This window comes from Mastigoproctus giganteus, chromosome 11, assembly GCF_048544385.1.
Source record: "Mastigoproctus giganteus isolate SK-2022 chromosome 11, ASM4854438v1, whole genome shotgun sequence".
NCBI lineage: Eukaryota > Metazoa > Arthropoda > Arachnida > Uropygi > Thelyphonidae > Mastigoproctus > Mastigoproctus giganteus.
The window spans coordinates 24,407,778-24,434,665 of record NC_143585.1 but is presented as its reverse complement, the minus strand read 5'-3'; the positions used below and the strand labels follow the sequence as shown (position 1 = coordinate 24,434,665).

The following is a 26,888-nucleotide window of genomic DNA, read 5'->3' as shown; positions in this document are numbered from 1 at the left end:
AGAATGCGTAGTCACTCTCTTACGGCCTGATCTAGGTCTTCTCTTCACATCACCGGTTTCGCGCTTTAATTTCAGCACCCAGGATACTGTTGACTGGTGGCAGCCTATTTAATCAGCAATATCGCATGTAGAAAGCGCTTCCTGGGACAGAACAACAGCTACACTTTTTTTCTTGGTGTCAACTGAACATATGGAGCCATGCTTACACCTATGTAAAAACAGGATACTAAAGAGCGTGTATACCCTTCCAACGCCGTATTTATAGAAACGGCTGATGCAATACCTTACAATTACTAGCTAATGTAATAGAAGCGTTATCTGACACAATAATTTTGCTTTGCGACAAACAAAATGACTGTAATCACACAATATCTTATACGTTTTACTAAAAATATTACTTTTTTTAAGGTGATGAAATTTTTTTGTCTGCCACTGTAGCATCATCCAAAACAAATTTGTACTTCCTTGAATTTATTCAATCTATCCACTTCCCTAACAACAGAATTATGTATTTTGCAACAATTAACAACCCACTGGCTGAAGGTAAACATCTGTATCTATCCTGCAACCATCCTTTCTTGACTTAAATTTATGCCCCCATGTGTGCAGTCTCAGCAAGAGGAAGAATGCCATTCACGTTCAGCTTACTCAATCCATTCAAGGCCTTAATCATCTTAATCAGATCATCCCACAGGTGCCTAGTCTCCAAGAACTGCATTTCGCAGAACTGAGGCCTTTCTAGGTAAGAGCAATCTTTTGTTCCCTTCACCAAACTGATTTCTCTTCGCTGTATTCGTTTTAGCAGATCTACATCCTTCCTAAACTGACGCCTCCAATCCTAAGGCAATAAAACGTTCTTCCAGCCTCCAGACAATTAAAAAATAAAATAATAAAAAAATAAGAGTCACCCGAATAATTAAATTTATCTGCGGTGCTGTGTGGCATATGTCTGTTAATTGCGTGTGTTCTATGGTAGAGTTGTCTGCTTTGCTGGACGAAAAACCCCAGTTTCTGGGGGAGGGGGAAACCTTGCTATCTACACCTGAGACCGACTAACTCAGCCACGGAGTGACGAAAAAACCTATTAAAGCTTTTTTCAGCCTAAAAAAGCCTGGCGTCATGGACGGATTCGAACCCGAGCCTCTTCCACCCGGTGTGGGGAGGATGGTGACGATACCACTGTGCTACCCGCACAGACTCTTCAGACAATAAGGAGTTCTTCCAGCATCCAACAATAAAGAGTTCTGCGTTTCGCCGCTTTCTCAGGTGAATTCCGATTTTTTTTTTTTCCGAAAAACGCCATCGCAATAGTACAGTTGGTAAAATTACTGTTTTCCTCACGCTGGGTGGAAAAGAGCTGAGTTCGACTCTCGTCGATAACGGGAAGTATTTTATGTGCCTTTTTCAAAGTGGCTGAGTTAGTCAGTATCCAGGCGAGGATTGCATAATTTTTCTCTCAGAAATTCGAGTTTTTCGTCCAGAAAACAATTAAATCACTACATAATACATCCAATTTACAGACAATAAATACGGTGGAATATGCTATCAGTCACTGATGCGCCTAAAACCCTATAACAACATCAGAAAAAGGGAAAATATAATACATGTATTTGTATAAACACAAAAACCGTATGACCTTTATTCACTAGACTGAAATTCTGCATTATAAACATTCGAATCCAACCCTATCAACTTAACTGAGCCAGGTCCAAAATTTTATTATTTTAAATTTTATATTATTATTTCTTTATTTATTTTATTAAAATTACTTCAAAATATTTCTCTAACCAGTGAAATTTTCTCTTCCTAAATGATCTAAGATTCTAAATCACTGTTAAGAGTTTTTCAAATTATAATTAAATTGTAACAGTTCCTTTTGAATTTGGACTTGACATTTATGATCACTGTTTGTATTTAAGATAGTGAATGGAGCCTTAATCTCGAAAGTCTTCTTTAGTTGTGAGAGTTGCCGAGAGTAGTGTAGGGACGAAGCCGAATAGTGTTTGTCCTAATGTAGGCAGAACGAGGTTTAACTCTGTTATAAAAATCATAAAGTGTAAAGTTTATCAAAATGGCGAGTGTCTCCTATCACATAGCAAATTTGCTGGAAAAGGTAAAGTATATTCCCTCAATGAGTTGTCTGTTGTATTTATTTTAATTCATTTTCATTTTTTAGCACTTTTTTTTGTATAACGATGTAATGGCAATGCTGTCCGTAGTTAGGGTTAAAACACCCGTGACCGGGTAGCATCATTTTTTTCTATTTATATTTTTTTTCTATTTCAAAACCATGTTATCATAATCTGGATAATTAAGAAATAATCTTAAATGGGTTATCAGATTGTAGTGTTTGCATTTGGCACATACCAGTTATTCTTAATATACAATTTACAAGTAATTTAGAGAGAGAGAGAGAGAAGTGGTCTAATATACACCTTTCGAAGAGAATAATAACCCCGCTGGAATTTCCTCTCCTGACAATACTTTTTTTAAAAGAAGGATAATATTAAACTATGATGTTTAGCATTTCTAGAATTTTGTGATTAATGTATTTTTATTTTTTAAACATGAATTTAATTTCGTCACATCTGAGTACATTACGAACTCTAGAGGTTTGTAAAGCTCCAGGTAGATAACTATTCGAAAATAGTATTCAATTTGGCTTATTGCTGCATGAGGTCGCATATCAGTGTGGAGAAAAATGCCCCTTTGGTCAGTATTTTTGCAGGGTCATCGCAAAATTGAAAGAACTGCGTAGCAAATTGTTCTCAATTTGTGTTGAGAACCACAATTAACATCGCAGAGTATAGAGGCTTAACACTTGTTGACAACAACCACATCAAAATTTACAAGGAGTTAAAGATAGCGCATGGGTCATTTAGAAGGTGAAATGTTAAAAATCAATATTTAATTGCTATAAGAAAGACGAGCTTCCAGGTCCAGCCATGTACTATAAATACTGAACTAGAAGCTCAGCTGTTATGAATATTGACAACGTAAATTTTTAATCATGATCAGTTCTTCATGGTTAATCTGTTTGATCCCTGTTATGAGTCTGTCATGTTTTTTTACCGATCTTTTAAGCACAGTGCAAAGTTAAGTAACTTTTTTTCATTTAAATAGCCAACAAACAAATACAGAAAGAATTCCACTAATTTATTAAAGAAATATATTTTTTGTTGTTTCTTGTTTAATTTCAGTTTTATGTTTGTAGCAGTACACAGTATATTGTTATTAATTTTCGTAACCTAATGATTTAAAAATCAAACTAACATTTATATCACCACTATCTGCAAATGTAAAAATTAGATAAATATGTTTTAAATGTTGTTTATACATTAAATATTTGATTATTTGTTCCTATATTGTGTATTTATCATACTAATTTTATATTCACATTCTGTCACCCTATTAAATGTAGAAATGGATAACAAAAAGTCAATTTGTATAGGCAATGTATTTAAGAACCTGTCAGTTTTTTTTTTGTTTTGTTTTGTTTTTGTTTTGCACGGCAATACTTACTTTGATATGATCTTTGCAAATAAATGATAAGTGTCTCAGTTGCTTATAAAAACAGTACAGTTACTAGTTCAAAAAGTTTGAATTAGTCTATACCAGGTAGAGAATAATGTGTTGGTTTACACACAGCAAATGCAAATTAATTAGTCATAGATTCATGACAAGCTAGCTGTTTTTTCTCTGATGTGTTATCTTTAATATAAAAATCGAAGCCACTATATCCTGTGATATATTAATCATAGCATAAAAAGTAAGGATGATAAAAAAAATATAATGTTAATCAAATTTCTCAAAAAAATGAAATTTGACTCTAATGAACCTTATATTAGCATTAGTAGAGGCATTTGATGCAAGAAAGCAAGCTTATGCAGCATCAGCCAAAAAAAAAAAAAAAAAAAAAAAACCCACTTCCACTTCACCCCTCTGTTCGTTCAAAATACCTGTCCAGCTGAGCCTTAAACTTATTTAGGCTATCAACCTCCACCACAAGGGATGGCAGTCTGTTCCACCAACCAACCACCCGCTTGCTAAAGGCAAATTTCCGCACGTCTATCCTACATCTGTCTTTCCTCAATTTGAATTTATGCCCTCTCAGGTGATTTTTCTGAGCTAGAGGAAGAATCCCATCAGCATTGAGCATGCTTAAACCATTCAAGGCTTTATACACCTCTATCAGATCACCTCGCTGGTGCCTAGTCTCCAGACACTGTAATTTGCAAAACTTAAGCCTTTCTTCGTAAGAGCACCCCTTTGTTCCATTCACTAATCTTGTTGCCCTTCTCTGTACTCGTTCCAGCAGCTCTACATCCTTCTTGAAATGAGGCCTCCAGACCTGTATACAGTACTCTAGGTGTGGCCTGACCATTGCCTTATACAATGGAATAATCACCTCCTTATCCCTGCTGGAAAAATTCCTGTATATCATTGACAATACTCCATGAGCTACTCTTGCAGTCCGTCTGCACTGCTCAGAGAACTTTATATCTGCCTGCACAATCACCCCCAAGTCCCTTTCATTCTCTACCACTGTCAGTGTAGTACCACAGAGTTGATACGTTGCTCTGGGGTTGCTGTTTCCCATGTGTAGTACTTTACATTTGTCAATGTTAAACTTCATTTGCCACCTCTCAGCCCATCTGCTCAACCTTTCCAGATCCTGTTGCAGCAGCATAGTGTCAGTAGTGTCCTTGACAACCCTGCCAACCTTTGTATCATCTGCAAACTTGGACATTAAGCTTGATATACCATCATCAATATCATTTATAAATACAGAAAACAATAATGGACCCAACACTGAGCCCTGAGGGACTCCACTAATAACATTAGTCCACGATGAGCAGTGTCCATTGATTACCACTCTCTGTCTTCTCCCACTCAACCACCCCTTTATCCATAGCAGCAATTTGCCTCCAATGTCACACTGCTCCAATTTGTGTAGCAGTCTTCCATGTGCAACAGTATCAAAAGCCTTTCTAAGATCCAAGTATATAATATCAAAGTTATTCCCTGCATCCAGTTCTTTTGTGACTGCATCATAGTATCCAATCAAGTTGGTCAGGCAAGACTTCCCCTTAACAAAACCATGCTGTGTCTGAGCTATAACTGAAGTCTTGTCTAAATGATCCTGCAGTGCTTCTTTAACCAGTGCCTCCATTAATTTTCCTGGAACAGAAGTTAAGCTCACAGGTCTATAGTTACTTGTGTCAGCCTTTGATCCTCCTTTGTGAATTGGGGTCACATTTGCACATTTCCAGTCTATGGGTACCTCCCCTGAGTCCAAGGAAGCTCTCATAATTATGGCTAAGGGTTTGCTTACTTCCTTTGCTGCCTCCTTTAATATAACTGGATAGATCCCATCCACCCCGGGTGCCTTTCTTGTGTTTATCTTCAACAGTTTCTCCTCCACTTTACTCCCAGTTATTTCAAGATTCTGTAGCTTACTGCTAGAGTTGAATACACCTCTGGCATTCCCCTCGCTGAATAACTCCTGATGTGTGAATGTCGATGCAAAATATTCATTTAGTTTGTTAGCTACCTGAGCAGGATAATCAACAGTTGACCCATCAATATCAAGTGGCCATCAATATCAAGTGGACCAATCTGATTCATCCCCTTCCTTCTAGAGTTTACATAAGTAAAGAACTCTTTGCTGTTTTTCTTTGCATCCCTTGCCAAGGATTTCTCGTAATCTGCCTTCGCCTGCCTAACCTCCTTTGTAACTTGGTTGCATATCAACTTGTATCTATCATAGGCTTCTGTGTCATGTGTTAATTTGTAAGTATCCCATGCATTTTTCTTCTCTGCCATATGCCTCATTAGTTCATCTGACATCCATTTTGGCCTAAACCTTGAACAATATTTCTTAGTTGGTATGTAAAGCCTAGTAGCTTCCAAGATACGTTCTTTGAATGCTTCCCATTTTGAATTTGCTGTTGGTAACATCATCAGTTGGTCCCACTGTATAGAATTTAAATACTGTCTCAGTCCATCGTAGTCGCCTTTACGGAAGCAATAACCCTTCCCTTTACCCCTAATGGTAGTTACCTCTTTGAGTAAATCCCACTTCAGCACATTGTGGTCACTGCCACCTAGTGGTTCATTTATCTGCAGATTCTTAATGCATGAAGAATCACTGCTGATAATCAAATCAGGAGTATTACTCCCTCTAGTTGCCTCCTGAACATGCTGATGTAGAAAACAATCATCCAATAAATCCACAAAAGCCCTGCTAGTGTGTGAGTAACCAGCCCCCAAATTCCAGTCAATATCTGGGAAATTAAAATCTCCCATTATAAGACTCTCTGATTTACTGGCCCACTCTATTTCCCTGTACAGTTCCTTATTATACTCATCAGTGTCATTAGGCCTATAGCACACTCCTACTCTCAATTTTGATCTCCCAATGCTTATGTCACACCAAACTGACTCAACATTGCACTGTCCAGTGATGTCGACTGGCTTCACTTCCTTGGTTTTTATGTGTTTCTTAACTAATAGCATTACCCCTCCCCCCTTCCTATCCTGTCTATCCTTTCTGTAGACGTTGTACTCCCCAAATTGCAGTTCTGCATCTCTTATATCTGTGTGACACCACGTCTCTGATATCCCAACAATATCTGCCTTTGATGTTTTGAGCAATACCTCAAATTCATCAAATTTATTTACTAAACTCCTAGCATTGGTGTACACGCAAGTATACCTGCACCTGTTTCTATTCTTAGCTACCCTAACACAACCCATGTGTTTATTTGTACCGCAATGGCTCCCAGCAGTCTCTGAAATACCATGCATCTTGTTTTTCAGGCTTCTGCTCATTCTAATAGAAGCAGTGCAAGAATCTCTTTCACCTCTGCCAGTGGCTACTGTCAATCTATTGGTCTTTGTCTCCCCCCAAGCTAGCAGTTTTCCGACCCACCTAACACTGCCTCGATAGCATCAGCAAATATTCTTGCACCCTTTCTATTTAAGTGTATCCCATCCCTGTAGAAGCAATCTCTCCTGTTAACAAGTACAGTCCAGGCTGAAAAAAATTCTACCCCTTGAGCCTTGCACAATCTTTCCAGGGCCGAATTGATCGACAAGGCTCTCATCATATACTCCCTCCTATCGTGTCTAGGCAGAATTGCAGACACTTTCAAATTCAACCCTAATTCTCGGCTTTTGTTCAACAGTGACCTGTACTTGTTAAGTAATTCTGCCGGTCTCCTACTCTTAATATTATTAGTGCCAACGTGTACAACTATATCACCTTTGTGCCCTTAAAAGATGATATTCGCTCTACAACGTCATCAACCTTTGCCCCTGGCAGACATACCCTGGTCCTGTTCCACCTATCTTTTTTACAAAGCATGTTCCCCGTTTCCCTGACAATAGTCACCAACAACTACTAGTTCCTTCGGGACCAGCGCATTCTGCCTTGGGGGTTGTCTCTGTGTCACGCGATGCCCAAGTGCAAGCTCTGGCGTTGATGTGGGCAGCTGAGAGCTTGATGGGCCCCTCAATTTAGTTTCTTCGAGGGCATCTGCCCTGTCCTTCAAGCTCTCATATAGGCCTACAAGAACGCCGAGTTGTTGCCTGATATCGATACACTCCTTGCATCGCGCACACACAAAGACATCCCTCTTGGCAGTATCATGTCCCGTACCCAATTGCTCTGCAAACATCAAGCAAACAGTGCATTTTATAAGGCTGTGAGTCAGAGGACAACTGCCCCCCTCAGTTCTGCTGTGAGCCACAGCACTTCCATTAGCTTGAGCCTTTTGCTTTGCTGCTCTGGTCTGAGTCATGATTTTATTAATTAATTATAATTAATTATGTTATGTTATTAATTATGTTAAATATAATTAATTATATTATGTTTGTAATCTAAGTCGTTATATGTATTTATTTAAACGTACAATTTAACTGCTAACGAAGTTCAACTAACGCTATCTAGTACAGCATACAACTATCGTATCACAATGGCGGGAAAATTACGAACGCTAGCGGAGTTGAAACACGTGGAAACCTTTACCGATACTTTTATGCAATTACAAGGCCGAGTAAAGAATAAATACACCAAGTTAATCAGAAAATCACAAAATAATGTTATACTACTAAATTTAAATCAAAAGTTTTAGAAAAACAATAATTTCAAATCAATAAATAAGAAAAATCCACTTAGCGGCTTGGAACACGACCGTCTCTAGTTATTTATATTTAAGAATTAAATGTAGTTGTAATTAGAATCATGGTTTTGTGTATTAACTATGTCCTCCTGACTTGGATTGTATTAAAATAACTCTGCTTTTCTGTACTAAACACTGAATAAATAAGTTTATATGTAAATTTCCCGAATTTGGTTGAGTATAAAATCTACACCGATTAGCCAAAACATTATGACCAATGAGTCATTATGCAAATCGAAGCAACTGCAGGTGAACTGATGTGCAGGTCAGGACACAGTATAAAAAGCACCTGATACTGAGCTCCATTAATCAGTGTTACTCTTGTTCTTCAGATGGGAAAGTCAGTGGACTTGAGCAAATTTGACAAAGGCCAAATTGTAATGGCCAGATGACTGGGTCAGAGCATATCTGAAACATAATGGCTTGTGGGGTGCTCCTGGTCAGCCATGGTTATTACCTACCGAAAGTGGGCCGGGGAGGGAAAACCCACGAACTGCCAGCAAGGTGGGACGACCACGACTCATCGATGCTAGAGGTGAGCGAAAGCTCTCCTGGATGGTACATGGCAACATAAGGGTGATTGCGGCACAACTCGCCAGTAATTGAAATGCTGGTGACAGGAGTAATGTGTCACAACACACAGTACAACGAACCCTGCTGAAAATGTGGCTGTGTAGCCACAGGCCACTCCGAGTGCCCATGCTAACCACGGTTCACTGGCGACAGCGTCTACAATGGACACGTGAGCATCGAAACTGGACCTTGAGTGATTGGAAGAAAGTTGTCCTGTCCGATGAATCACGTTTCCTGTTGCACCATGTGGACAGTAGGTGCCTCCGTAGCCAGGTGGGCAGGAGCAGTAGTGCGTAGCACACGCTTCTTGATTAGACCGAGCCCGTGACCACCAAATACGGAGAATGTGGAAAGGTCAGGGAATGACTACCGCATATCCCTGGAGCAATAGGGCTTAGTTGCTAATGCTCCTAAAAAAACAAAAACCATAGGAAATAACATGTGGACAGCCGGGTATGTGTGTGTCTGTGTTTTACCTGGGGAATTGATGGTGCCTTGATGCACCTTGGGACGAAAACAAGCCTGTGGCAGCAGTGTCATGCTTTAGGCGATGTTCTGCTGGAATACCCTGGGTCCAGTCATCCATGTGTCGGGCACTCTGACGTCTACCACATACCTAAACATCATTGCTGATCAGGCACACCCTTTTGTGGCAATGGTCTTTTCATCTGGTGGTGCCGTCTTTCAGCGGGATAATGCGCCATGCCACACTGACCGGATTGTTCAAGACTGGTTAGTGGAACATGAGGAAGACTTCCAGGTATTGCCCTGGCTCCCAAATTCCACAGACATCAAGCATCTGTGGTTTGTGTTGGAACAGCATCTCCAATCTGCTGGTTATGTGTTGGTACCAGATACCACAAGACATTTAGAAATCTTGTAGCGTCCATGCCTCACTGTGTACAAGCTGTTTTGGCTGCACATGGGGGACCAAAGTAATATTAGGTAGGTGGTCATAATGTTTTGGCTCATCAGTGTATTTGGTTTTTTTTTTTTTTTTTTAAGTGTAATTTTGTATAAAAACAATTTTGGTTTTTTTTTTTTTTAATATATAATAGTTTTTTTCCAACTGTAATTTTGAATTAATTTAGCATTAGAATTCTGAAGCAATAAAGAGAATAAATATATTAATTATATCATCAGTTTTATTATATTTTAGTCTTAGTGGTAACTGGTTTGGTCATGTATTATATTTGTGTGTAGTGTTGATATTAATTGGTTTGGTTGTATATTATATTAGATCTGTAGTGTTAGGCAGTCAGTTAGCCTTCTGTTTGCATATTTACTGAGTTATTTTTAAATTACAATTCATGCCTAGAAGGAAGTGTATTATGTTGAATCAGAGGAAATATTTTTTGTACAGCACTTAATAGAAGTCTGTTGTAAGGGTTCAAATTGTAGTCCCTCAAAAAGAAAAGGTCAGCCTTTTTTCTAGAATGTGTTTTATATGTTCATTCTTGTAATTGTAAAAACAAAAAAAAACAAAAAAAAAAAATTTAGACCCTATATGTACTGTCATCATCAACTAATTACTTTCTATTGGAATAAGCTGCCTCCTTGGGTAGTTGAAGCTGACAACCTGGGTAAATTCAGTCAGCTGGAGAGAGATAGATGCCTTCACGAGGTGAGAGTCGAATAAGATTTTTTATTTCTGTGGTAGTTAAAGTTTAGAGTTTCCTTGCACCATATAACTGTTACTAATCATTTTAATCACTTTAAGCACAGTGAACAAGTGATTGTTCAGTTTTGAATAATATTAGTAGTACTGGATTCCACCTAAAAAAAAAAAAAAGTCTATCAGATGTTACTTTTATGGGGAGGGGAGGAAGCACTAAAACCTAGTTATAAGTGTATATAACGATAATTTAAACAATTGCTTGACACTGACCTATTTGCTTGATATACATGCAAACTTTCTCAGAAAAAATTTGGGATCTGAGATTGGCATTGCTAATGAAGTTCATCAGATATGTTTCTGTAGAAGGTAATACAACAAAATTCAAGCTAAAGCTTTGACATCCTGTTTGCACCATAAAATAATTCTACCAAAAAAATTTAATCCACATAATCCACAAAAAAACCATTGGGTCACACACTTTAGTTTGGCCTAATGGTTGTGGATTATGTTGAATTCCTTTCTTTTGCTCTACATTATTGATTTGATTATTAGAGAAGCTTTCTTCTTTTTTTGCAAACTACTGACCCCTGGCGGCATTGCTCTGCTGGCAATCTTTACAACAATCGCCCTTATCCACTTGGCTTCCAAGAAGAAGCCCTCCAGCTACAGAGGTAAGAGGTGGAAAATCAGAAACAAAACCTAGGCTTGACTGCAACAAAAGCTATGCAAGTCCTGTTAATTGCTCTTTTTCATAACTAAATCAAAATGGAAAATTCCTGGTACATATCACCAACAGGTCAAGTGGTGATTATATAGCTTTGACTGCTGTGCTTTTGCTTCAGTGCTTAAAAAAAAAAAGTTTAAAAATTGATAGCTTTGTTATTTACAATTTCTTTTTTCAGAATGTCTGTAGTTTGAAAATCAAGATGATAACCTTTACAGAGTTATTTGTAAATGACACATCAGTTTTTCTTATAATAGAAAAATGAGTTTGATATTTCTTCTCAGGCAGCATATTTCAGATTTCAATGCCTGGCAGCAAATGGGCAACACAAGGGATGGGGAAGTTATAAATAAATAATAAATAAATAAATTTTCTGTTTATACTCCGGCACGACAACCAAGTCAGTAGAGTTTACAATAAATCGTCAATACAAATATTTATCGTATTCAGTAGTCACGGGCTTTGAACCCCGGTCCACTCAAAGAACGCGTGCTATGCACTCTCGCTCCTGACCACTCGGCTACATCAGGCCTATGTCCTTCTTTAAAATGTTTCATCTCTGAAACTCTTGCTCAAATATAAACAATAGCATTGAAGCCATTCTTGCAACATTTCTCATTAACACTTTCATTGCTAACTTTTCTGATGACCTCTTTGACCCAAGATTGAGTGACATCTGGATTGGAAAGGGTAGAGGCATTTTTGGGCTTTCTTCTCACTATGACTGATTTATCTTCCACTGACGGTTGCTTGCCAGAAATGTTTTTTTTTTTTTTTTTTCTGTAAAATTGAAAGAAAAAGTTTAAAAGAAGAATAGTTTTCCCTTCACGTGGATTAAAAATCTGATGCAGCATGTTTGCATGAAGCAGTGAATGTATTAAGTGAGTGCCTATCATTATGGTTGACATACTCCCATTCCCCTTCATGTCTGAACATACTATTCAAGAACTCTGTGCTTGGATTGCATCTGCAGTGGCGCCTCCGTAGCCAGGTGGGAAGGAGCGGCAGTGCATAGCACACGCTTCTTGATTAGACCGGGGTTCGAGCCCGTCACCACCAAATATGGAGGATGCGGAAAGGTCAGGGAATGACCACCGCATATCCCGGAGCAATATGGCCTTAGTTGCTAATGCTCCTAAAAACCAAACAACAAACAAAGAAGCATCTGCAGCTCTTCTTACCCCCCCCCCTTCATTTGGATGGAGATTTCAACATAACTCTTCCTTCAAGAAACTTTTGCAGTATGCTTGCTATGAAACTGGCTGCTCTGTCTATCTTCTGGTTTAAAAGACAGACAGAGGAGAGTTAGAAGAGACTCCTACTTAGGAATGATACTGCTATGCAACAGATTTCCTCCAGCCAAATCATAATATCTATAGCAATACCTGATATCAGATTTTTCTTTGCACCACTATTTGCTGGTGCAAAGAAAAACAAATATCGACTAAGTTATCTGCCTATTTAATATCTCTCTGGTGTATCTCCTTAACTCTGCATTCTCATATGGATATATTCCAACTCACAGTTGCATTCAAGAGAAAACAAGTTCATAAAACCTAAAATTTCTCCTCACATTAGAAAGGTGTGTCATTAGAAAGGCTTTTCAAGAGCTGAAGCAAGAGTCGTTAGGCAAGTTTATCTGTCAACAGACTTAGTGGCAAAAAGGATCTTTTCTTTCACAAATTCCCCTAGCTTTCCTCCCAGTCTGAATGAATGAACCAATTTTGTTCTCAGATATAGGGATTCATGCTCAAGCAGCTAGCTTTCCCTTAGAGGATCTTCACTGCACTTCTTCTAGCCTGTCTGAAGTCTGTCTCTCAGAGAATGAACTAATTGAACTCTTATTTCTATTTTTTTAATTGGTCGGCCAGCTTCCTTATTAGTAATACTTTTAACGAAATCCTCCACAAGCCTACTATCCCTGCAAGGTTCAGAATTGTTCTATTTCCAAAATGGCATCCCCCCAGAAAAGTATCTAATTTCAGACTTACTGCCATTTTTCTAAAAATGCATTGAGAAATGTCCATATGAGAAACTTGCAGCTCATGTCATCTGTGATGGACCCAATCAATTCATTATACATTAAAGGATTGCTCTACCATTACTTGCCGGCAGTCACTTAAACAGAAGATTTTCACAGCCTGGAACACTGAACAGACCATACATACCATTGTTCTTGATATAACAAATTAGCAGATGTTAAAGTTTAAACTGCAGCATTCAATGCAGTTTAAACTTTTAACATCTGCTCCATCTTGTCAAGATCAACTATGAGATATGTGGAATGTTTTATAATTTTCTTGAGCAGCTTCGGTCAGTAAGACATTTTTACTTCACAGTAACTAATGGTGGCTATTTGATAAACTAAATGCAGAATATCACAAGGAGTTGTCCTATCAGCACTACTCTTCAGTTTTTTTTATAAAGATATCCCTCCCCCTTTTGGTTCATATGCAAACAACAGCCCTTTTCAAGAAATTCCTTGGCCTCAAAGAACACTTCTAAATTACTTAATGGCAAGGCCAAGGTATTTTGAAAATACCTTCACCTTGCCATCAACCCCAAAAAAATCAAAGCATGTCATATTCTCCCTAAGTTATAAACCCCTTTTCAGTCCCATTATTGACTGTTACCAACTCACTCCTTTGCCTTCTATCCTATTTCTAGATGTTATTCTTGAAATGAAGCAATCCTTTGCCAAGCTTTTTTGGACCATATTTCCTATCCCCACTCAAAAAACATTCAGCATTTTGGAATCTAAAAATGGATCTCTGTCAAACACAACAAAACCTTTAAAATGAAGTATATTAATGTTTGTGTGGCATGTATTCTGCCTTTGATTTGGGCTTTGACATATCTGCCCTTCAAGGAAATTTGGAACATTAAATATTGTTCATTCGTAGTCTCGAATGATGGTCTTGCCATCCGAAAGCCATCTCAAGATCTTGTTATGCAGCAATCTAAATTATCCATGATGACAGAATCAGAATTGACAACTTGAACATTAAAGTACCTAGATTTAGGATGACGTTAACATTTTGAAATATGCATATGCTGGAGAATGCCTATCAAGTTAATTAGGAACAACCTGTATCTTTGCTCTAACTTCAACAAAATAAAACCACTAAACACAATTCTTCTGAAATGAAATAATTGGAATCTTCAAGGAGTCAGCTATCTGAATTTATGGAAGTACTTCATCTAAAAGCAACAGCAACCTTGTTCCTTAATCCTTTGAGTATAAACTAATCATGATCAAATTTCTCCTAGTATTAGCAGCTTAATTTCCTGCATCATTGAATTTTTCACTCTTTCTGTCATCATCAGTGTTAAATTATTCAGTTGTAATGTTTTCCTAAATCTCTGCTTTCTGTTATGGGAATCACTGTAATTATATCTTTTACAGTTATTAAAGATTATTATCATTATTATTCACTATAAAGAATTAATGTTAAGTAAATCATATTAAGAAAAAGAATGAGGTGACATTCTTGGTGTCATTAATCAATAATTAAACCATAATTCAATTGGATTAATCACTCTTCAGTCACAAATTTATTTCTGAAACTACATCACATATTTTGCAGGTAACTACTGTTACCATAAAAGGTGGAAGAAGTGATTAATTAATAAACTAATAAGAAAGTAATTAAAGAAAGCCTATCCTTATAGTGGGGAGAACCTCCTGAATTCCACAAAGTTGGCATGGTGTTGCCTATGTTACAAAGACTGCAGAAGCACATCGTGCAGGCCCTCAAATAAGAAAGTAACAAACTTGAAGAAAGGGAAATTGAAAGATTAAGGGACTTTACATGATTTCTGTGGGGGGGGGATCCACACCCATAGATACCTAAAAAGTGGTATTTCCATAGTGAACTGCTGAAAAGTAATTATTTACTGGTGCTACTATACAATCTATAATAGAGCAAACAAAAGAATGTATCATTATTCTTTCTAAGTTGCTAATATTTTTAAATTGTATAACCTGAATGGGTGAGTTCACTATTCATTTAAAAATCTGAACACTGCTAGGACAGCTGTTTTGAAGCAACTTCTTCTCAGCTGGCCTGACACAAAGCCATAGACCTGCCCTGAAAGATTCTTAGGTTTTGAATGTGTAGTGAATTCACCTGTCATGGTGATGCTATACAGTTTAAAAAAAAAGATATTAACAGCTTAAACAGAACAGTGGATAACAGATAGATATCTTTAAGTAGAAAATAAGCCTTAGGTTCAGTCTCAGTCTTTAGTGGGAGGAAAATGATCCCATGACTGAAAATTGAATGCAGTAAAGCATATGAATTTGATTTGAAATACTGCATTGAAATATTTCCCTGCAAGAGGCATAACTAGGGCTAATGGCACCCAGGGCAAATAAAAAAAAATGGTGCCCCTTAAACTGTTCTCTTGGAAGTTTTGCATTTTTAACTATAAAAAGGCGTCCCACAAATTTGGCACCCAGGGCAAGTGCCCCACCTGCCTCACCCTAGTTACGCCACTATTCCCTGCAGTCCTTATAGTATCATATGAGGGGTCTAGGTGCAAAACTTGTCAAGTCTATTTCTTTTGTAATTGAGTTATGAGTGCCACATGAATCTTTGTTTAAAATCTATCAAATGTTACTTGAAAAATCTGCAGAATTCATCAAATCCAGTATAAAAATTAATAAAAAATTTAAGTTTTAGATGCATAACTCTCCAAGTCCAACACTAGTTGAGGTTCAAAATTCATCAGGTCCTCAATTACAAAAGAAATGTATTTATGAGTACATTTCTGATCCTCATATTGTTCCTATACTATAAGGACTGCAGGGAAATGTTATACAATGATTATATAAAGCCAAATCATTAACCTAAATTTATTCTGTTAGTTTATCAGTAACATTAGAAGTGGGGAGTACATTGGGTGAGGAATAGCATTTTTTAAATCCAGTTATGATTCTTAAAGGATAGTTGACCTTTCACACTACTTCACTTTAAAAGAGTATAATGCAGTCTACATAGTTTTGTGTATTTCAGTTTTATTAATCTATTTTAATAGTTTACTTAGGTTTCCTGACATTTCATTATATTCAGTGATCCCTAGATATCTAATAATATAAATTAATAGAATATCTAATCTTCATTAGATATTCTATTAATTTCATTAATAGAATACATAATGAAGGTATATCAAGCTTAATGACAAAGTTTGTTTGCAGATGATACAAAGGTTGACAGGGTTGTTAATGACAGTATGCTGCTGCAACAGGTTTTGGAAAAGTTGGGCAGATGGGCTGAGAAGTGGCAACTGAAGTTTAACATTGACAAATGCAAAGTACTATATATGGGTAGCAGTAACCCCAGAAAAATATACCAACTGGGTAGTGGAGAATGAAAGAGACCTGGGGGTAATTGTGCAGTCGGATATGAACTTCTCTGAGAAGTGCAGACAGGCTGCCAGAATAGGTCATGGAGTCTTGTCAACGATATACAGGAATTTTGCTAGCAGGGACAAGGTGATTATCCCCTTGTATAAGGCAGTGGTCAGGAAACACCTTGAGTACTGCGTACAGGTCTGGAAGCCTCATTTTAGGAAGGATGCAGAGTTGCTCGAACGAGTTCAGAGAAGGGGAACAAAGGGGTGTTCTTACAAAGAAAGGCTTAAGTTCTGCAAATTGCAGAACTTAAGCCTTTGCAACATATGGAGACTAGGCACCTGGAAGGTGACCTGATTGAAGTGTATAAGGCCTTGTATGGATTGAGCATTCTCAATGCTGATGGGATTCCTCCTCTTGTTCAGATTACAAACCTGAGGGGGCATAAACTGAAATTGAGGAACGACAGTTGTCAAATAGATGTGTGGAAATTTGCCTTAGCCAGCAGGTAATTGATTGCTGGAACAAACTTCCATCTGTTGTTGTGGAAGTTGATAGTTTAAATATATTCAAAGCAGAACTATCCAAACATTTGGAATGAATGGATGGGTAAAATGGGAAGTGTTGTTTTTTTTTTTTTTTTTTTTTTTTTGCTGCTGCTGTGTATAACAGACTTCCATCTTTTGTTGTGGAAGTTGATAGCCTAAATAAATTTAAGGCTGAGCTGGACAGGTATTTGACGAACGGAGGAGTGAAATGGGAGCGGGTTTTTTTTTTTTTTTTTTTTTTTTTGGCTGACGCTGCATAAGCTTGCTTTCTTGCATCATATGCCTCTACTAATGTTAATTTGACTCCACTGTTCTTTTAAATAATTTGAAAATTGCAATACTGTAGGCAGTATTGCAATTTTGGCATATATTAATCCATTATATAGAGAGGTCTCACCTTTTTTAATATAGAAATTGCCAAAAATACCCTGAAAGCAATATAATTTCTTAATATTTTTAAGAATTCTGCTGGTAGTAACTTATTTATAACTTATGGGATGGAGAGCACTTCAGAGATTTGTGATATAAACAAAATTAGTATTCAATTTATCCATTCAGTATAATCCTCAAAAAGTAGCATTGTCTTCATAGCTTGTTGAATTTCACTAATGAATTCATCAGCCATTTTCAATCCACTGCAGGATGAAGGCCTCTCCAGCAACTTTCCAGTTCCTTCTGTTTTGAGCACAGGCCATCCATTTACTACCCAAAAACTCATGAATTTCATCTATCCATCTCCGCCTTTGTCTTCCAGGTTTTCTTCTAGCTCCCCTTGGGTACCATTCTGTTATTTTCTTAGTCCATCTGTCATCATGTCTTCGAGCTATGTGTCCTGCCCAAGACCATTTTAGTTCTTTAGTTTTGATAAGAATGTCCTTTACTTGAGTTTGCTGCCTAATCCATGTGTTTCTCTTCTTATCTAACAGTCTGATTCCCAATGTAATTTGTTCCATTCTTCGCTGTGTAGTTCTCAGCTTCTCTTCTATTCTTTTGGTGAGTGCCCAAGTTTCACTTCCATAAGTCATGGTGGGGAGTATACATTGATTCATTATTTTACGTTTCAGACAAACTGGGATATTGCTCTTCAGTATGTGACTATATTTCCTGAATGCTATCCATCCAAAATTTATTCTTCTCTTGACTTCCAGCCATTTATCATTATTACAGCTAATAACTTGTCCCAGATAAGTATATGACTCCACCTTTTCAATTACTGCTCCTTCAATCATTATTTCCCTTTCTGTGGCATACTTGTTCATCATTACTTTTGTTTTAGCCATATTCATCTTTAATCCAAAATCCTTACTAACTGTGCATAACTGATTAAGATTTTCCTCCAATTCTTTGGGATCGTGGCTTATGACCACAATGTCATCTGCAAATCGTAAATGGTTTAGGTACTCTCCGTTCACATTGACTCCTTTCTGCGACCAGTCTAATCTTCTGAAAGCTTCCTCAAGGGCAGCAGTAAACAGCTTCGGAGATATTGTCTCCTTGTCCAACTCCTTTCTCGATTTTAAATTTCCTACTGTCTTTGTCTAGTCTAATAAAGGAGGTAGCACTCTCATATATTTTCTTCAAAATCATAATATGTGGGGTATCTATGCCTTGTCTTTCTAGTGCCCGAAACATTGCCTTATGCTATATGGAGTCAAATGCCTTTTCATAATCCACAAATGTCAGGCATAATGGTGTTTTATATTCATTTGCTTTCTCCATTAGTTGTGATATTACGTGAAGGTGATCCATAGTTGAGAATCCTGTCCTAAAGCCAGCTTGTTCTTTCGGTTGATTCTCATCAAGTATTCTTTCTAATCTGTTAGTAATGACCCTTGTGAACAACTTGTAGATATGGGATAACAAGCTAATTGGTCTATAATTTCTGATTTATATCCTTTCTTATGCAGCAAAACTATGATTGCATTATTCCACTGCTTTGTCGTATTTGTAAAGAGCCTTGCCAGTTTGTGTTGTCTCTTTCTCCCAATTTTAACAATTTTACAGTAACTTCATCTTCCCCCAGGGCTTTCTGATTCTTCATTTTCCCAATGCATGTTCTGCCTCATCAGGGAGAATATCTGGTATGTCATATGTGTTGCTAATTTGCAATCCATCTACCCCATTTAATATCAGTTACATATTTATATATAACTCATATTAAATCAAAATTATATTAATTTTCGTATTATTTTGTACCATTTTTATTTTTTACCTACTTCGTTATGCTAATGGTGTGTGTGTGTGTGCGCGCGCACGCGCGCGTGCATGCTGAAATCTTTTATTGGACACTGTTCACAACATCTTAACCAGTATTCTGGAAATCAAGTACTGTATCACCAAATCTAGTAATGGAAATGAATGCATAACCAATGTACTGAGTAAGGAAAGTGAAGATGCTCTTCTGTTATAGGTACATGCGCTTGTAACTTACGGTGGATTTCACTTGGATTTGAATATTAATGTATAGGACATAGTATGAATATGATAGAAGTAATATTGGCAAAGTGCAGATTCCTTGTGAAAGTATAAGGCTAGTTCAGTGGAAACCCACTCTTCTACATCAAATAGCTCATAATGAGGCACTGGTTAAAGAAGCACTGCACAATCATCTAGACCAGTGTTTCTCAAAGGGTGTGCCGCAAAATTTTCCAAGTGTGCCGCGAAATTTAGAAATTTCTTCTTCTATGACTACGTAGGTGTGCCGCGAAATTTTTCTTCTTTGGAAAATGTGCCACGAGAGTAAAAAGATTGAGAAACACTGATCTAGACAAGACTTCGGTTATAGCTCAGACACAGCATAGTTTTGTTAAGGGAAAGTCTTACCTGACCAATTTGATTGGATACTATGATGTGGTCACAAAGGAACTGGATGCAGTGAATAACTTTGATATCATATATTTGGATCTTAGAAAGGCTTTTGATACTGTTTCACATGGAAGACTGCTGCACAAATTGCTGCTATGGATAAAGGGGTAGTTGAGGGGGAGAAGACAGAGAATGGTAATCAATGGACACTGCTCATCGTCGACTAATGTTATTAGTGGAGTCCCTCAGGGTTCAGCGTTGTTGTTTTCTGTATTTATAAATGATATTGATGATGGTATATCAAGCTTAATGTCCAAGTTTGCAGATGATATGAAGGTTGGCAGGGTTGTTAAGGACACTAATGACAGTACGCTGCTGCAACAGGATCTAGAAAAGTTGAGCAGATGGGCTGAGAGGTGGCAAATGAAGTTTAACATTGACAAATATAAAGTACTACATATGGGAAGCAGTAACCCCAGAGTAACGTATCAACTCTGTTGTACTATACTGACAGTGGTAGAGAGCAAAAAGGACCTGGGGGTAATTGTGCAGGCAGATATGAAGTTTTTTTGAGCAGTGCAGACGGTCTGCAAGGGTAGCTCATAGTATCTTGTCAATGATATATGGGAATTTTTCTAGCAGGGATAAGGAGGTGATTATCCCCTTGTATAATGCAGTGGTCAGGCTACACCTTGAGTACTGTATACAGGTCTGGAGGCCTCATTTTAAGGATATAGAGCTGTTGGAACGAGTACAGAGAAGGGCAGCAATATTAGTGAATAGAACAAAGGGTTGCTCTTACGAAGAAAGGCGGAAGTTTTGCAGGTTACAGTTTCTGGAGACTAGGCACCTGCGAGGTGATCTGATTGAGGTGTATAAAACTTTGAATGGTTTGAGCATGCATCAATGCTGATGGGATTCTTCCTCTTGCTCAGAATAATCACGTGAGTGGGCATAAATTCAAATCGAGGAAAGACAGATGTAGGATAGATGTGTGCAAGTTTGCCTTTAGCCACCGGGTAGTTGGTTGGTGGAACAGACTTCCATCCTTTGTTGTGGAAGTTGACAGCCTAAATAAATTTAAGGCTGAGCTGAACAGGTATTTGGAATAAACGGAGGGATGAAATGGGGACTGTTTTTTTTTTTTTTTTTTTTTTTTTTTTTGGCTGATGCTGCATAAGCTTGCTTTCTTACATTATTTGCCTGTACTAGTGCTAATCTATATAGTATTTGTGCAAGTTTTGGTAACTAATTATGTGTCATTTTGTTAAAACAGCAGCAGAGAGAAGTGTAACTGTTGGCAAAGGGAAGTTCAAATCTGTCATTGGCTTCCTTTATAAATGGGAGGGCTTAAATCAGTTCATGAAGAGCTGTCTAGTTTATTTGACAGAATTTGATTCATCCTTTTGTTACAGGGATTCTACATGAATATGGATCTTTACTGACCTGCCTTGTGTCCATCAGTCATCTATGTTGGCAGTGAATGGATATGAATATTAATTCATGTGAATTGTTAATATTCATAATATGAATACTGATACAGAAGCATGAGAGGTTGTTTTCATTTCTCTCAGAAACGGATTGAATTTGTCTATAGTACAATCTACTCTCATTATGTGCAGGGGCTATGCTACTACAAATCTGTGTATAACAAAAACATGTGAAATAGGAAGCATTTAAACACAATAATAGGGGATATACAAACTTTAAAGATTTGCTACAGTATTGTTACACCTGCTTTTCATATATAGTATTAATGTTAGAGGGGGAAATATACAAATGTAGTCATTTGACTAAAATATTTTATTTAACAAACTTAAAGTTAACATTGCAAAAAGGTTACTGTGCATAAAACCTTAAGATAATAAACTATACATATGGATGGGCTGGATTCTTTCCTTAAGGTAGCTAGCTAGAGTCAGTAGCTGATAGCTGGGTTGTTTGTGTGAGTTGACTCAGGCAAATGAAGGTGGCTGCACTGGAGGGATAGTGTAAGGTCTCGAAGGCTTTACAGCTGATATGGTTGAAGTTTCTTAAGGGGAAGCTGATATGAAGGTCGAAGGTAGTTTTTTAAAAACTTTTCAGTGGATTTCTGAATTAAAGTGTTCATTTTCTGATTGTAGATTTCCTTGTAGCATTTTCTGAATTTTCAGCTTCCTCTCATGCCTTTGAACTTGTCCTTAGGCAAGAGCCATGTTCACTAAAAATGGCTCTGTTATGGCATGGCAACTTCTTCTTTATGACTGCTACACACAAAGACATTTTGTTGGTTATGATGTTCAATACATGTTATTTTCTCAATTGTTTCTGAGGGATATTTTGTAATAGTTGATTTTATATGCTTGCAAATTGAATAACCACTGCCATTCTTACTGTAGAATCGCTCATCCCCATTGTTCCCCTCCTTTGATTGTCAATGCTGGACTCACTTCTGTCAAATGATTAATCAGTCAAGAACTAACAAATAAGGTTTTTGTGCCCATTTTTTGTTCTTTCCACCCTTAGATTCGTTTAATAAATAAATTTAAGAATGGAAATAAGAATGAGAAAAATGACAGTTTGTTTTTAAGTTGTGTTTTTCATGTGTACAGGGTTTTTTAAATAAAAACAAGCGAAGAAGAAGAAAGCATGATGCAATAAGGGGAGGAAAATTAAATTGTAAAAGGATGGTTGCAGGATAGGTGTGTCGAAACTTGCTTTCTGCTGGAGAGTAATTGATTGTTGGAACCATTTTCCATCTGGTGCTGTGAAAATGGATAGTTTGAATCAATTTAAAGTATTGGTGCTATATTTAGATAGTTTGTTATTTTAAAAATCGCATGTGTATAAGTATTACCACGGTATCTGAGATTATTCCTGGCAATATTTGCAGTGTTGACGACAATACATTTTAAGTTTTTGATTTCGTAGATCATTTTATTTGTGATTGTTATTTTCAGTGGCCATCAAGAAAATGAGAGAGATACCAAATTCCAGAAATAGTTTTTTAGTTCACCAAAAGAAAAGTGTTTTTGTGCTCGTATAATTCATCAGGAAGTACATGACTGGGTTTGATAGAATCGCTGTTTTACAGAATATAAATTGCCCTCTGTTGATGCACTCAATTGGGGTAGCTGGGAATATTCTTAGTATTGGTGAAATTGTTTATAATAGGCATTGCCAGGTACCATACAAAAGAAAAAGTTCTTGCCAATATGTCATTTGGCTTATACTGAAGAATGCTTCCTCTTGCATGGTGGCATGGAGGTGTTGTATACTTATTTGACTGGTTAAGAACATTCTAAGAATTCTACCAATAACCATTTTTGTGAATGAACTGGGAAGGATTTTGGCTCAGTTACAAACAGTGGTTTGTTTCTTAGAATTTCTTGTTGTTGCCAAAGGAGTAATCATTAAAAGTAGTAGTAGAGAATGCCATTCAATAAATTCTCTTGCGTTTCAGCTGTTGTATGAGTGTGGCAATCAAGTTCGCGGACTAATGAAATACAAAGAACACAAAGTGAAGGAGCTCAAAAATGGTTTTATTTTAATTCTAATTAATTGCCAACTGACCAAAAAGCTTCTGAAAATATCCGATATAATTGGGGAAGGACATTACTGGGTTGCTTTCCATTGATTATTACTATATTTAATACCACTTATATACCATGAGAAATTAATAATATAGTTTATTAAGTTAATAAACTTAATAAACTATTAATTTATTAAGATTTTATTAAGACGGATTTTATTAAGTTAATAAAATCCGTCTAAACTACTATACGTTAAGGTGACATTTCAGGCATTGGTAAGAGGAGTCTGTCAGCAGTATGGTCTGATAAGTATCGATGAGATGCCTAAAATGTTGCCTTAATGTATAATAGTTTAGGCAAATAGCTTAGTAAACTAAATTCTTAACTTCATGTGGTATATGAATAGTATTAAATATAGTAATAATCTTCAGTTCGGCAGTTACTTCTTTTTGTCCACGGCGTCCTGATATCTCTTTCCTTTGAGGGCAGTTTTCACCTTAGGAAAGAGGAAGGCATCTGTTGGTGCTAGATTGGGAGAGCAGAATGGATGGTTGATCTGTACAATGCATGTTTCATTAGAAATGTCTTCACAACAAGTGCGGAATGGGTATGGACGTTGCACAACAAGAACCAGCTGCCTTTCTCTCAAAATTGCAGCATCAGCCAGGAAATGCATTTCAGAAGTCTCTGAATGTAGAACACAACATTGACTATCTCTGTCTTATACCATTCAAATGCAGTAGCACAAGGGGTTTCCAAAAAGTAAGGTAACACATTTTTTTTCTTAATAATGGTGAAAGGGAATGAGATGAAACGCAGTGGACAGATATACCCGTTAATAACGTTCAAAAAGACCAGCAGTTCAGTGTTGCGGTACTGTCGCCTCACAACAGATTCCAGTTGCAAAATGGCAGTTACTGTGTGAGTGTGGTCCAAAACAGGTGTTTGTGAAGTTATTCGCTTTTTGCAAACAAAAGGGTCTTCACCAAGTTACATATCACAGTGAACTGGTTGCTGTGTGTGGTGAAAAGGTGATGTATTTTTGAAGAAGCGGATGTATTTTTGGTGCAATGAATTTATAGTGGGCAGGCCTTCATTGAGCAACACAGAAGACAACATTTTGTGTATTAAGGGCATCGTTCTTGAAAACAGGCGAGTGAAACTGCACGAAATTGCACAAATAGTGAACATGAGTAAGTCAACTGTTCAAGAAATTGTTCAGTGTCCTTGGCTTTTGAAAGATGTGCTGCCGCTGGGTGCCCTGGCAATTGTCAAATGAGAACAAAGCAAAATGCATGTGGATGTGTCTGGAGAACCTGTTGCGATACAGCGACAAAGGAGAGGATTTTCTCGCTTGCATAGTCACAGCAGATGAAATATGGGTTCATCACTTTACCCCGGAGAGCAAACAAGACTCCGTGACCTGGAAACATCCATAATCTCCTGTGCACAAAAAATTCAAAGCTGTTCCAAGTGTCCCTAAAAGTCATGACCACAGTGTTCTGGGATTGACAAGGTGTTCTGTTGGTGGATTTCTTGCCGAAGGGAGGAACAATGAATGCACAGCTTTACTGTGCAACATTGGAAAAACTGAAAGCCAACATTTGACGCAAACAACCAGAAGCGGCATGCTTTTATTGCATGATAACGCAACTCCGCACACTGCCCACACCACTCGTGAGTGGTTTCACCATAATCGTTGGAAAACTGTCACATCCCCCCTACATCCCAGACTTTATTGCCTTCAGATTTCCATTTGTTCGGCCCTCTGAAACACCTTTCAAGAAAGCATTTCACCACAGATGAGGAAGTTCATCAGGCGGTGCAATGTTGGTTACTGGTATTGATAAACTGATCAATACCAGTAACGAACATGGGCACTGACTTCTTCAGTACTGGTATTGATAAACTGATCCATCGTTGGTACAAGTGCATCAATAAAATTGGAGACTGTAGAGAAGTAGTGCATGTTCACTTATTTCTTGGTGTGTAATTTCAACTTTGTATTATTAAACATCATCGAGAGAAAAAATGTGTTACTTTACTTTTCAGAAACCCTTCCTTGTATGACTTAACATTTCATCACCATAAACAGTTTTTAACATTTCATGCATTTATTTCTCTTGCAGATTTTCCCAGTTTACAGCAAAATTTGATATTAATTTGTTGCTCCAGTGCAAAATCATGACACAGAACAGTAATACTGCTAATGAAACTGGTTGTTACTTGCAATCTCTCAGCCTGTTGAACAATCTCTGTACCGCCATCTATTGGATGAAGTGTGAACTATGTCATACCACTTCAGTTTATTTTCACTCATCAAACATGACCACAACAGTACCAAATTCAGGAACTGATTGTCACACCTCATATATCCTCTTACATATCATCTAGTCAATAAAAAAGAATGTGGCTCAAACAAGGAAATCTTAATCTGATTTACTTTAGTTTGAACTTGAATCAACAAATACAGTAAAATCCAGTTAAAATGCATTTTTCTGGGGGAACATGAATCATTTTGTTGTACAAAAATTTTGTTCTAATAGATGTTAGTCAAAATTATTTTTAAACACTAAAAGAAAAATGAGTCATTTGTTGTATTAAAATTGTTAGTGCCAGATGGGCAGGAGCAGCCGTGCGTAGCACACGCTTCTTGATTAGACCGGGGTTCAAGTCTGTGACCACCAAATACAGAGGATGCGGAAAGGTTAGAGAATGACCACCGCATGTCCCCTGAGCAATATGGTCTTAGTTGCTAATGCTTCTAAAAACCAAATAACAACAAACAAACAACTAAAATTGTTCTAATAAATATTAATCAAACTTATTTTTAAACACTACCAGAAAAAGAAAAATGTGGTTATGTCATCAAGACTGTTGAAATAAACACTGTTATACTATATACTAGTGCAGATTTTGCTGTCTACCTTAAAATAAATTTTTAAAAAATGAAAAAAAAAATGAAATTAAATAATGACAAGGAAATCCATGAGGACAACCTCAGGGAATATCTGCCCCCGAGGTTGTCCCCAGTGGGCCCTGAAAGATTATATTATATTTGTTGACTGCTATTAAGCAGACATCGACTGATATTCCTATTCAATCTGCCACAGAAAAATGAGAAATCAAGGAGACATAAAATGTATGCCACGGCTATCACCCTCTGTTAGTTAAAATAAACAAACAATAATAAAGTGCAAATTTTAAACATTGACTCCAGCTATTTGATAAACCTAAACTTAAAGGGAAAAAAAATCGAAATACACAAATTAATTTTGTGACAAATCATAAATAGAATTAACATAAATTGATAATAAACCATCATTAAAACAGATGGACTAATTTTAGAAATATTATTAATAAAAATGGAACTTTTTATTCACTTAAGTCTGTAACCAATTATAATCAATGATCTCTCCCCTTTCATTCTTGCCTTTTCTTGCTTCTGTGTTCATTGAAGCAGCTGATGATCACTGATTGTACGCAAAATCTGCCAATACTGGGTCACTAGAAAAACAAATAAGAAGATATATAGTCGAAAACAAATTTTCAATGTGGATGTTAGC

General features: G+C 37.1%; 1 protein-coding gene across 1 annotated transcript in view; it reads left to right on the top strand.

The window, feature by feature from the left end:
- The first annotated feature begins 1,966 nt into the window (after window positions 1-1,966).
- The window catches only part of Cand1 (Cullin-associated and neddylation-dissociated 1), a 290,969-nt gene continuing 266,047 nt past the window's right edge, over window positions 1,967-26,888 (top strand). The window contains exon 1 of the mRNA XM_090385031.1: window positions 1,967-2,113. Within this exon, the coding sequence (XP_090241157.1) occupies window positions 2,072-2,113 (42 nt within the window). The 5' untranslated portion in view covers window positions 1,967-2,071. The remainder of the gene's footprint in view (window positions 2,114-26,888) is intronic.